We start from the raw sequence: 13,633 nt of genomic DNA on the forward strand, positions 1-13,633 counted from the left end.
TAGCCATCTACCTGCAGAAAAATTACAGAAACTTAATCTTTGAGACCCTTTCCCATTTGTCAGATTTGATAGAAATCAGTCAGCAAGTTCAAAGTTTAGCAGGCAAGAACTGACAACCAGCCATTAAATCCTGTTACCCTTGAGAGTGATAACTGCTTTTCTGTGGTTGGTTTGGGGTTTGTTTGTTTGTTTGGGTTTGTGGTTTGGTTTTGGCTTTTTTTTTTTAACTTGTGTTTTTCACAGCTGTGATACTGTGTGTGTCACCTCGTCTATAAGTTGTCTGTTTGAAAGATTTTTAGAAGCGACATTGAGACTGGAAGCATGTCTTGCAACAGTGTGTTGCTCACTGCTACTCTTTCTCTTTTCAGCTACAAAGGCCTGGTGTGGAAGATGTGGCCGTCCTGAAAAAGGAGCTGGTCCAAGTTCAGACACTGATGGACAAAATGACTCTGGAACGTGAGAGAGAATCTGAGAAGCTGAAAGACGAGTGCAAGCACTTGCAGGCAGAGCAGGCTAACTCGGAGGTAATTGTCACACCTAAAGATGTGTTGTTGTGTTAGCTTTGCCATGAATTTCATGTGGAAATGGAAAATACTAATTCATTGTAATTTTTCCCTGTGAGGGAGGCAGAGCACTGGGACAGACCACCCAGAGAATTTGTGGAGTTTCCACCTCTGGAGGCATTCAAAACCTGCCTGGACACTGTCCAGTGCAGCCTGCTCTAGGTGTGATCCTGCTTTGGCACGGGGGTTGCACTAGATGATCTCCAGGAGGCCCCTTCCAACCCCTACCATGCTGTGATTCTGTGATAATGAAAAAGCTTCTTCTGTAACTGATCTTCTAACTTATCTAATAGATACGTTTTTTCACCATGATAAACTGTATAATTCTGTCAGTATTTACTCTCCAAAAGGCTCTGTACTTTTCATTATGAAACTTCCTTTTGAGCAAAAAAAGTCATTACAAGAGCCCAACAGCAGAGGAAGAAAACTTTCTAGCAGAGCTGTGCTCTTTCTACCAGGAGAAAAAAAGAGAGCAATACCTGTGTGATTCAAAGACTTGTGTCACTTTTTATATGTGCATATGAAGAAGTTGTTACTGAAAATGTTTGAGCTGATGTGCCTGAAAATGCAGCGTATTGAAAAGCACAGAATCCGGTTGTGGTGGATCAAAGGCAACTTCAGTAACAACTGAGCAAACTTTGATACCCTCTCGATGGCAGATGCAGCAGTCTGGAGTCAACACACAAATTTACATCTCTACCAGACCCCCCATCTCAGGCTTTACTGATTTTTCTCTCGCTTCCAGGGCTTCCCTCCAGCAAGCACAACTGTGTCTCTTTCCAGGGCTGCTCTTCATTTCCCACTTGAAAATGGATGCTAGGGTGTTGAAATACATAAATAGAAATGGTTGATACAACATAGCTAATAATTTAAATATTCTTATAGGACATCCATAATTCTTGAACTTTGACAAGATTTTACAATTTTAGTGGATATTGTAAACTTTTTCATTTTTGTTTTTTCTAGTTTTTGATGTTAAGTGGGAAGCCTTTCTATACCTGTTACTTGTTGTAGGAATGTTTTGTGTGCAAGGTACAAATCTGTTCTGCACACATCCCCTCACCCAATCCACTGCATAACGGTCTCCATGTGTCGCCTGTTATGCACTAGAGTAGAAAGCAAGTGTCTGCAAGTCCCCAGCATGTTTTAAGATCAAGATGTCAGGATGTCACCTGTATTCTGTTTCCAGGCAGCACCGCCTTAGTGTTCCTCTCTTTGTTGCCACAGATTATATGCTGTTTTCTTCAGAAACTACTACTTTGTGAAGGTTTGCCCTATTTTGGCTGAGTCAGTGGAAGAGGTTTTACATTACTCATTTGAGATTTGAAAACATTTGTCCATTTTTGTTGAAAAAGGCTTTTGTTTAACATATAGTTTATTCTGCCAAGGAGTTGTTGAATCTATACGCACAGAATTCCCCTGCTGAGTGTTGTTGCATCTCACTGGGGTATGGTTTGTACAGTGTTACTAATGGATGACTTGACAGTGTAACAGCCTTCACTGAAGACGGCTGGCTGTGTTTGAGACCTTTTAATTTTTCATTCCCCCTTTTCTTTTGCCACCACCAATGTGGCAATGCCAGCAAAAGTTGTCAACACAGGGCTGTGGTCCCTAGTGAGGTGGGGTCCTTGCAGAATTTCCCAGCTTGCATGAGGGAACGCCTGGGGTTTCTTTAGGACTGCTAGTATTCTCTGTCCTGTTAAGATTTGTGGATGTGAAGGATTTTTGACATCTTTTTATTCTGGGGTTTCTTGTGCCCTAGATTTCAGAACTGCAGATTTAACTTTGTTTTTCTTAATTTGTTCTGCAGAGCTTTAGAGAAGTGCTGCCTGGCATTATTCTAAACTCCTTAGGGCTTTCCCTCCTGCCTGTTCTCCCAACAGATATGTTGAGCTCCAGAAATTGTGCAAGGGTACTGTATTGTACTAGACATGAATCTACCATTGTTTTCAAGTTAAAATTACATATGCCAAGAGCTTCATCAGATCTGAAAAAAAGGAGTATCACAGTTGGAGTTATGAGTATAATGTGGTTATGTGGCCATGTAAGTTGCTGCATAATTGTAATTTGTTTTTAACTGTGAGATCCCACAACTGTGATGTAGAATTTAAATTTCATTTCAAAAAAACTGTCTCTATAGTCTTCTGCAGTTTTGGATATTGAGTTTTCATGTGAAGATAAAATGACATAATGACATGGGTGTAACAGAATCTTTTATCTTCAAACATTCTTGCAGAAGCACGAATTGCTCCTGTTCCCCCAAAATTAGGTATATTTAAGTTGTGACGTAAGTAGCCATTTTAAAATGTAGCTTTAAAGTGCAGCCTTTAACAGGAAAAAAGGCAAGTGAAGAAGGTTTTTTCAGTCTTCCTGGAAGTAATGGCAGATTGGGGAGAAGGCTGTGTGATGCCTCTAGCTGTTACGATGTGTCTAAGAAGTCTTAGATATATGGAAGGATTACAAGCTACATTGCAGCAATTATAATAGTATCAGACGCCTGTGTAGTATCATCAGTATGTGGGCTGAACCAGAGAAGACTGAGTTGTAGCGTGGCAGAACATGGTAAACACTGGCAGTCTGGTTCTTCTCAAAAGTGTTGCTGTCTTCTCTGCTGAATTCCACCATATGGTAACAATAGCTCAAGACGTGTTCAAAATAAAAGCTTTTCTGTCGATGTAAAGTGACAGATCAGGCTTGCTTAAAAAAATCAAAAAATACTCAAAGTCACAGTGGTGAGAACCTTCCTACTTTTCTTAAAAAAACCCCACAGTTTTGAAAAGTGTTAGCCATAAGGAAACATGAGATGGAAGTACTTAGCAGAATGGGTACAGTTGTGGCCGTTAAAGTTTGGCTGTGTTTCATCTCAGCTTTGCTCTTTAAGATCATCTCGATGGTTGAAAGCGTAGAGTGATTCTTACACCATCCTTGGCTATTTTTTGCCAAGCTGGGTGAGGATAATGGTATTAATATTGGATTCCAAAATGAGATGTCTTTAAGTTAAATTTATGGTGTCTTCACCCTATATGAGCACCTCCAAATGCAGCAGAAGAGGGATGGGAATAATACAGTTGTGGTTTTTTAGCATTCATGCCTTATTTCAGAGTTGCACCCAAAATTCTGGTGTCTAGATCTCTCAGATGAATGTTTATTCTGAGCTATTCCTTCCATGTTTAGTTTTTCACTATAGTGGCTCCTGCATAGTAAACACATTATGACACCAGCTGCACTGCTGTGAAGCTAAGCATTTCTGTGAATCTCTGCAGATTTGGATTTGTTTCAGTGTCTGATAAATACAAGGCCTAGTCTTGACTGTTAACTTGAGTGCCCACAGAATTAAACAGGAGTGGCAGATTAAATTAGGAGTAAATTTAATAAAGCCAGGACTGGTTTGTTTGTTTGGGTTTTTTGGTTTGGGTTTGTGTTTTTTTTTCCCACTAAACAAATGCACTGAGAACACCAGAATACTTGAAAACTAATTTGAAGAGGTGTCTGCTAACAGCTTTTGTGACTGCTTATTTCCATCTTTCATCCATCCGTTTTATTATCTCTGCTTTCTAACTGAGGCACTTAAATTTGAGGCAAACTTTTTGAAAGCTTTTGCTGCTTCTGTTGTATCAAGATAATTTCAGGAGGTTTTTAAACAGACATATACCTGTCTGCTTATTGGTTCATTAATGATACAGACACATCAGCCAGAAATTATCAGGAATTCATATTCATCTGAGATATATTTCCGTGTTAAGAATTAAGTGTAGGGTGGTCTTATTGAATTGTGAATAAGAGAAATACATCTTTATGCATATAAATTAGTGTTCTAGTTTGAAAGTGGTCTCCCTAGCAAGCTTCTGCATGTTTTCTGTGTTATATTCTCTCTGTAGCGAAATACCCATAATCTGTTTTCTGAGAATATCCTGGAATGTTTTCTGCCAAAGACAGATCCCAGAATGTGTTTTAGCTACAGCTCTGTAACAAAACAACTTTTAAAGTACAGCATTACAGAAAGTCAGAATTAATAACTATGTGAAGTCATGTAATGCGTTCTTAGGTTCTCTTTGGTCTTCTTTTTTCTGTAGAGAGGTTGTAAATAGTGTGTTTATTGTCTGCTACTTCTGTTCTGCTTTAGTTCATTCTTGAATTCAGTATTTATACCTTTGTGCTGAAATCTGTGGTTTTAAGAACAATAGGAAAGAAAACTTCTTTAAAAAGGTCGCTGTTATATAATGTATTCAAAGGGAGTGCATTCATACACAGCATGCTTTAGGGCAGCCAGTGTTACCCTTCTAAAGTGCGTTCTGTTGTTCGCTTCCATTACTGTATTCACGTACTGTGTAGTCAGTGATCTGTTCTGGTTTGTACCAATCCTGGTTAATGGGGTGGTATTGTTCCCCCCAATTATGCTGACCTGCAGGGTTGATATGTCCAACACACCAAGTTTCCATCAGGTGCCAGACTCACTTCTGGTGACGTTTCCACTATGTTTTCCTTACCAGGGAGGCAAAGATTTTGGCCATGTAACTGCATTGACTTGGGAGGGTTTCACTTTGAGCTAGAACTGTGGTACCGATTAATGAGTAACCTGTTGTATTTTTAACACGTTTTCTGTTGGACTGGGACCAGTTTTTGTCTTCTGAAACAGGAGACAAATCAATCTCAGCTGGGAAATTATGCTCAGTGGTACTTATTTATCGGATGGTGCTCTGAGATTAGTTTGCAGGTGATTTTTTTTTTCCTGAAGCTGTTTGTTTGTATATGAGATGCTTTTAATTTTGCTACCAGACATCTTGATTTTCTTGGGTTATACATGCAAAGCTTTGTTTTAATGGTGGATTTTTCTGTTTGTCTGTTCAGGCTACCATTAAGCAGTTAAGAGCTGAACTTGCCAAAGGACCTCAGGAGGTAGCTGTGTATGTTCAGGAGCTGCAAAAACTTCAAAGTTCAGTCAAAGAGCTAGAACAGAAAAACCAGGTGAGAATGCTGTTATTTCAGATGCTTGTCAGTTCACGTTAAAATGGAAACACATCACATGTTGCCTTGGAAAGCGCCGAAGACTGTAGCAAAACACTTCATGGTCTTGCGGAAGTTGAGAATTCCTTTACCACTTTCCTTAACAAGAAGGATGTGGTATGTACAAGCAAACATTATATTTTAATGATCATCAATCTGTTGCAGTGGAAATCCTCAGGGCTATTATGATTGCAGATTTCTAATTGCTGCAATTTATACTTACCTATCATTAAACAGTCTTGCTGTCTCATGCATCAGAAGAAAATGGGGTACCCTTTGAAATATTACAGCGTTTGCCTAAACATCATAATTCAGAAGATAGTTTGAGCTCTTGTCTTTCTCTTCCAGTTTCTTCGCTTTTAGATTGTATTTCTGTTGTATTTTTTGGCCTTCTGTCAGTGTCATGACTGGTAGAAAATTGACATAAGCTCCAAAAGTTTCTCAGTTTGTAAGTATTCCTTGAGAGCTTTTATCAATGTCCTCTGAGGTTGCTACATTTTGTATTTGCATTAAGAAACCATGTGTTGTAGGGTAATAAACAGAGATAAGGGGCAAAAGGAGACAGGGAGGAAGACGCATGCTGCTTTTTGATGTGTTTATAAATCTGTATATGAACTGCACAGATTTCACCTGCAACCTTTTCAGTCTTGGAAAATAGGAAAGGGACCAAACAGTGTATATTTAATGTAATCTGATGTGAAAGCAGCATTTGCAAAGATGCAATTAAAATTCAGTAAATTGAACATGCATTTAGTAAGATGACTCTTGGTTTGGCTCATTAAATCAGGTGCAGAACTGAGATGGTGGGAATTGTCATGCTGTACTCTTCCACAGACCAGCAACACTGAATCAAGCTCTTGGTAAAATTATTACTAGACAGTATAGAGACCTTGCCTGATTATGTTGCTATTCCACTGACAATGTGGAGTGAAAACAGATTGACGCAGAAGATAACCATACTTTGAGAGTCATCTGCTATGTCAGGTTAATGCCAAACACCACTTGAGGAATAGGAAGAACAGAAGTGGCAGTGAGCTACTTTTCCTCCGTCTGTTTCAGTGACTTAAAGCAGTTTATAGCCACCTCTTTATGTAGCTTTTTGAAAGACAGTATTCTTAAGAGTGGTATGCTAGCCAAGGACTTTAAGCCCTTGAGGACTTGGACCTGGAATTGGAAAAGGTCAAGACTAGCTTCTCAAATAACACAAATTGCTCTCCCTTCGAACAGTTTGCACTCCTTGAAGAAACTTTCAGGGAGGGAGGAAGAGCCATTAATGCAGGATAGGATATATTTCATTTTGATATGTTTATAATTTCATTGCAATGTGGGAAGATATTTCTGTGCGTTGACGCAGAGATTTTCAAGCTCATGTACAACCTCAAACAAGCAAGCTGTTTTTTATATTTTCAGGATCTATACTTACAAGAGAGCAGATGACAAGTAGGATATGATCATCTTTCTGAAACCAGCAGGAACTGCCTTTCCTTCATTTATAAAGCACTGTAATTCTGAGGCCTACCTTGCCTTGCGGAGGCCAGTAATGGCCTGTAGCCTGGAAGAGGCCTAATGTATGGAAAAGCAGCGTATTCCTTGACTAGTAGTTCCAAACCCATTGCATGTGGGGATTTTTTGCTTGGTTTATTTTAGGAAAATTGTCTACAGGGAAGAATGCTTACTTTCCAACCTTTTACTGACATAACTATTCTGAAATTTGGTCAGTGACCACAGAGTTAATACCTAATGTCTAGCCACTCTAACTACTAACATGCATTACACGTTTGGGTTTTTTTCCATAGAACAGTTGTAAAATAAGTGTTTAGTGTGGTGTTTCCCTTTGTACGTTGTGAGCACAGAGACCTCAGGGCTCTTCATTGAGTGCTGGAGCACACTGTCATTCCCTCTTTCTTTTCTGTGTAAATCAAGGCTTGGGGCAGAGAGGTGGCGGATGTGTGCTCACATATCCCTTTGTATGTCTGGGATTTAGCTGGTACATACATCCAGATAGGAAACACTGATGTGTCCTGAATGACCATAATTTGGCAGCTCTGTGGCCTCGAGTCAGTGGTAGCAGGCTGTTGGACAAACCAGCTCTTCTCTTGTGAAAGCAACAGCAGCTGGTTCTGTCTGACCATTCATGATGGCAGAAGGTGTTCAGCGGTCAGGAACAGTGGCTTTAAACACTGATATTTGTTGTTGTATTGCTCATCAGACCAGGGAGGAAGAGAGTAGCACGGGATATGGAGCAACATCTCTGACCATGTGTAGCAGCTGCTCTTGGCTGTCTTTTGATAGTTTGTAAGGTGGTAGTGAAGAACCTTTGCTGCTCTTGATTGTTATTTGGATAATCTAGTTAGGTGACAGTGAAAAGGCTTTGCTTCTTGTTTCTTTTACATAGCATTCCTGAAAGCTTCCCAGAGTCTCAGTCTACTTCAAGACAATGCTGTTTCTCCTTCTTTTTTATCTTTCCTGCCTGACTTGATTTGAAAATTTAAGCTAGTGCCCTGCACTGACCCTTCACAAAGTCATAGCACTTGTACATGTGATGTGTGGATCTACGAACTAATAGTAATAATACCTCAGCTCTAACCTGCCCAGCTATGACAAAGAAGGTGCTGTAGTGTGTTGGTATTTCATGAATACGATTCAGTATGAATGTTAATGGTCCTGCCTGGCCATGTCTTTTTAAAGAAAAGGGAATTGCAACTTTATTTTACTTTCTGAGAGTGAAGCCTCTAAAAGCAGTGGGATCCATCATAAAGATGGCACCTGACCTCAGTATATACTTTAGGTACTTTCTGCATTTTATATATGCATATATAAAAATTTCTGCATGCCCCTAAGAGAAAAAAGTTATTTTACTTTTCAAGGAGGATTTAAAAAAGAAACATTTCAAAATAAAATACTTCAGGGCTAGAATTCAATAGCCAAACTGGAGTCTTGAGCCAGAATAGGTTTTTTTTTTTTTTTGTAAGTTGTATGCTTTAGAAAGTATATATCTTTTTAAATGGACACATGGGGCATTAATGATATTTCTTCTCACATGAGTTGCTGGACTGCTAGAGTTGCTATTTGCAAGTTTGCTTGTTTTCTAAGCTTTTTTTTTTTTTTTAAATAGATTCTTCTGTTTATCTTATGGTTGTAAAATAGCAGTGTTTGTTTATGGTATATAATGACCGATATAGTAATCATTTGCTAAAATCTGTAAAGAACATGACTGTTTAACTTATTCAAATAATTTTTACAGCTATTTTCTTCTGGCAAAACAGGTTTCTTCCCTGGATATTGTGCAGAAGTGTGCTTTTAAGATGCCCAGCATAGCTAGAATTGCAGCAGTATTTATCTTATCTTTGAAACAGTGTTATTGCAAAGTTACAGAACTGTCTGAAGCTTTGATACATAAAACTGGACCTCACTGTTGATATTTTCCTGTCACTTCTGATATGCTGGAAGTATTCTTTATTTTCCTGTTTTTTAATTGGAAGGGTGACTAGACAATGCAGTAGTCACTGAAAGTACAGCATTTAAAAGGTGTGCATAGTAATGCTCCACACAGGTATCAGTAAGATGCTGCCATAAATGGAACCTGCTGGTACATTTCAAGAAGATGGGAATGAATTATGTGGGTTGGACCATGACCAGGGCCTCTGTGCAACTGTGTTTCCGTGCTTCAAAAAGTGACACTGGAGAAGTGAAATGGTTCTGATGGCTTCTTTGTCCTGCCTGGAGATGTCTGAAATTCTAGTTAGTGCTCAACTAAGCTTGGGAGAAAACCTAAAACTTCTGGAATTATATCTTGTCCATTAAGATATTTACTTTCTATCTGAATATAGTTCTGATTAGTTAATGAAATTTGATTAAAAGCATTATGGAATAGCTGAAAATGGTCTGTAAATACTTTTTTCTCCCCAGCATTTGTTTCAATGTGTGAATTTGACATTATGGCCTTAGACCCTGCAATATTTACTGTTGTTAATGTGGTAAGAAAAATCTGATGCTCAGAGCTGTTCATATCTTTCCTTTAGGGAATCCAAATTTTTACTGTTTTCAAACTCAAAGCAACCATCCTTTTTAACGTGTTTTTATGTGTTACCCTTTTTTTATGTGGTTAAAAAAAGGGTAGATCAGGTATTTAGGGATATGGTTTAGCATAGGACAGGAATGGTTGGGCTTAATGATTTTAAAGGTCTTTTCCAACCTTGTGATTCTGTGATTCTGTCCTCTTTGAGCTGATTTGTATGCAAGGAAATTAGATGATATGAATTAAAATGTGAAAACCTCATCTTCTCAAATGAAACTCGGATCATGGGTGCTTCATTCACAATGTTTTTTTAGTTTTCACAGGTTCTCTTCTGTAATTTGGGTAGCGGATCATGCTGTAAGTATAGTGGCATGGCAAAATCAGGATAATTCTAAAAATGACCAGCATGATGACTGTACAGGATTAGACAGGAGTTGAACTACAAATGTTGCTGCTTAGGGAACTGTGTGAGGGACAGTGATACTTGAAAACTTATTCTGTATACTAATAACTCAAATTACTATTTCAACTTTTCCCAAGCAACTGCAGTTTTAATAATCTAGAATGTGAATGTTATGGAAAAGCAACTTAGAAATCAGGATACAGAAGTAAGAGTTTGTGTGGGGTTCTCAGTAAGAGGATATGTGTTTATACGAAAATATGAAAAACAGTATTTTCATTTGAAACTGTGTGTGCATGGGCTCCAGAATGAACGTGTGTGATATAAAAGAAAGGTCAGTATTTCCTATAATAATGTTTTTGAGCAAGTTCTTTGTCATTCAGCACCAACACTCGAGAAGAAGTGTGCATAATGCCTTGAACAGCTGAAAGCAGAGTTGTAATTGAATTGCTGTATAACTCTCTTCATAGACTCTGACTGAGAAGCTGCTGAAGAAAGAAAAGGACTACACCCAGCTAGAGGAAAAACACAATGAAGTATCTGTCAGCAAGAAGAACATGCAGGAAAGCTTTCACCAGAAGGACCTGGACTGCCATCAGCTTCAGGCAAAGCTGCTTGCATCAGAAGCCTCGATACAGAGATTACAGTCAGAGCTAGTTGAGAAGGGGGAAGCAAGCCAGAAACTTAAAGAAGAGTTGTCCGAAGTAGAGACAAAGTACCAGCATCTCAAGGCAGAAAGTAAACAGCTCCAGCAGCAGAGGGAGGAAAAAGAGCAGCATGGCCTGCAACTGCAAAGTGAACTCAGCCAGGTAAGTTTCCCTAGGCTTCCCAGACTAGCCTATTGGGAAGGTTCCTTAAACCATCCCATTTGGCTTTTTTAAACTGCGTGTGCATATTTTCCATGCATATGCTTTTGCATTTCCTTGTTGAGGGGGAGTGACTAACCAGTACTTGTATTGGAATAAATATAAAGCTGGCTCGTATTTGAGTAAATAGTTAGCATTCTTCCTAACACTGTGGAGAATGAGATAGAGAAGAACAGGCAAAAAGAAGAAGCTGTGATAAGAGTGTAGAAATTCTTTGGCATTTCTTTGTTGCTACATCTGAATCTTTTTAGTAGGTCCCAACTCTTGTCAGGAGCAAAACCGGATAGTTGTAGTCCCATTGTCACCGTCAAACTCAGCAGTATCTACAGTTATAACCACCTTTCCACGTTTGTATTTCTGGGAAGGTAAATGTAATAACTGTCTATCTGTAGTATAACTCTCCTTTTTCTGAAAGGGAAACATCATAGTAATTCTGTTCTGTCTGGAACTCTTCTTAAAACTGTAATTTCAGTTTTAAAGATTAGGGTTGAATGAGCATAAACTTTGTACTCGTGTTCTGCTGGAGACTGCTTGCAAGACCCTCAGATGGCTGAAGCCCCAGAGGAAGTCAGGATAAATGATGAGTCTGCGTTGGTTGATGAGGACTGGGTCAGGGGTGAATTAAGCCATCTGGACATCCATAAATCCATGGGTTCTGACAAGATGCACCTGAGGGTGCTGAGGGAGCTGGCAGAAGTCATTGCTAGGTCACTATCCATCATCTTTGCTAAATCCTGGGAAACGGGAGAGGAAAAGCAAATGTTACTTCCGTCTTCAAAAAGGGCAAGGAGGTCATGGGTAACTACAGACCAGTCAGCCTCACCTCTGTCCCTGGAAAGGTGATGGAACAACTTATCCTTGGTGCAGTTTCTAGGCACATCAAGGATAAGAGGGTTGTTAGGAGCATTCAGCATGGTTTTACCAAGGGGAAGTCATGTTTGACTAATTCAATAGCCTTTTATGAGGATATAACCAGGTGGATAGATGATGTTAGGATAGTAGATGTGGTCTACCTTGACCTCAGTAAAGCATTTGACACCATCTCCCAAAGCATCCTTGTGGCTACACTGAGGAAGTGTGGTATGGAAGGTAGTGAGGTGGATTGAGAGCTGTTTGAAGGGAAGAAGCCAGTGAGTTTTGATCAATGGGACAGAGTCTAGCTGGAGGCCTGTGTCTAGAGGAGCCCCTCAGGGATTGCTATTGGCACCTGTACTATTCAATATATTTATTGATGACCTGGATGAGGGAAGGGAGGGCTGGGGGGAAGTAGAAGTGTTAAGATCTGGAGAAGGAAAGTAGTTTGTAAGGAATTGACCGTAACCCCACACCCCATTCCCTGCCCCTCCCTGTGCCATGGTGGGGAAGGGGGGGAAGAAGGGAGTAAAATTGTGAATGAAGTTTAAGTCTGCTAAGAAGGGAGGGATGGGGGGAGGTGCTTTAAGATCTGGTTGCACTTCTCATTACCTGACTCTGGTGTCACTGTGTGTGTAGTGCAGTGTGATAAATTAGAGAGTTTTCTTTCCTTTCTTCTGTGCTGAGTCTCTTTTGCCCATGATGCTGATTGCAGAGTGATCCCTCTTTCCTTACCTTGAATCCTAAGCCTCCCAACATATATTTTCTCCCTTTTTTGGCTGAAAAGGGGAGTGAGCGATTGGCTCTGGTGGGCATTTGGCCCCTAGCCAGGGCCAAACCACCACAGTGGCTGGCACATCAGAGGCTGTTCTGCCATTCAGCAAGACTTGGACAGGCTAGAGAGCTGGGTGTGGGAAGAAGTTTATTGAGATTTAACAAGGGCAAGTGTAGGGTTTGCATCTAGGGAAGAACCACCCCACGTAGCAGTATAGGTTGGGGACTGGCCTGTTGAAGGGCAGCATAGGTAAGAGGGACCTGTGGGTCCTGGTGAACAGCAGGATGACCATGAGCCAGCAATGTGGCTTCCTGGCTAAGAAGGCCAATGGCATCCTGGGGTGTATTAGAAGGGGTGTGGTTAGTAGGTCAAGAGAGGTCCTTCTCCCCCTCAACTCTGCCCTGGTGAGACCACACCTGGAATATTGTGTCCAGTTCTGGGCCCCTCAGTTCAAGAAGGACAGGGAACTCCTTGAAAGAGTCCAGCACAGGGCCACCAAGATGCTTAAGGGAGTGGAACATATTCCTTATGAGGACAGGCTGAGGAAGCTGGGCCTCTGTAGCTTGGAGAAGAGGAGACTGAGGGATGACCTTATTAATGTTTATAAATATGTAAAAGGTGAGTGTCAGGAGGACAGAGCCAGGCTCTTCTCAGTGATGGTCAGTGATAGGACAAGGGGCAATGGGTGCAAACTGGAGCATAGGAAGATCCATATGAATATAAGGAGAATGTTTTTCACTTTGAGGGTGATGGAGCACTGGAACATGCTGCCCAGAGAGGTTGTGGAGTCTCCTTCTCTGGAGACATTCAAAACCTGCCTGGGTGCATTCCTGTGAGATTTAGTCCAGGTGATCCTGCCCTGGCAGGGGGGTTGGACTAGATGTTTTTTTGAGGTCCCATCCAACTCGTAATGTTCTGTGATTCTGTGATTCTGATTTTACTTTTCTGTTATGTGGATAAAAAAGGTGTTAGCTTATCTGACACAGGCTTTTTGTCTATTTTTTTCTCTTACAGTGTTAAATGAATTCTTCTTTCATCCTACATTTTTCCCCTCCCATTTTTTTGTTGATACATTCCCTGAAATAAGCAAAGTATTGTCAAATGAGAGGGCAACCCAGAATATTGAGTTTCCATGACAAATATGGTAATAGACAA

General features: G+C 40.2%; 1 protein-coding gene across 1 annotated transcript in view; it reads left to right on the forward strand.

The window, feature by feature from the left end:
• Window positions 1-13,633, forward strand: part of EEA1 (early endosome antigen 1) — a 74,416-nt gene that overhangs the window by 29,860 nt on the left and 30,923 nt on the right. The window contains exons 9-11 of the mRNA XM_084272740.1: window positions 369-524; window positions 5,412-5,528; window positions 10,456-10,794. Of these exons, the coding sequence (XP_084128866.1) occupies window positions 369-524; window positions 5,412-5,528; window positions 10,456-10,794 (612 nt within the window). The remainder of the gene's footprint in view (window positions 1-368; window positions 525-5,411; window positions 5,529-10,455; window positions 10,795-13,633) is intronic.

The sequence above is a fragment of the Gallinula chloropus genome (genome assembly GCF_964237585.1).
Source record: "Gallinula chloropus genome assembly, chromosome: 1".
Taxonomy (NCBI): domain Eukaryota; kingdom Metazoa; phylum Chordata; class Aves; order Gruiformes; family Rallidae; genus Gallinula; species Gallinula chloropus.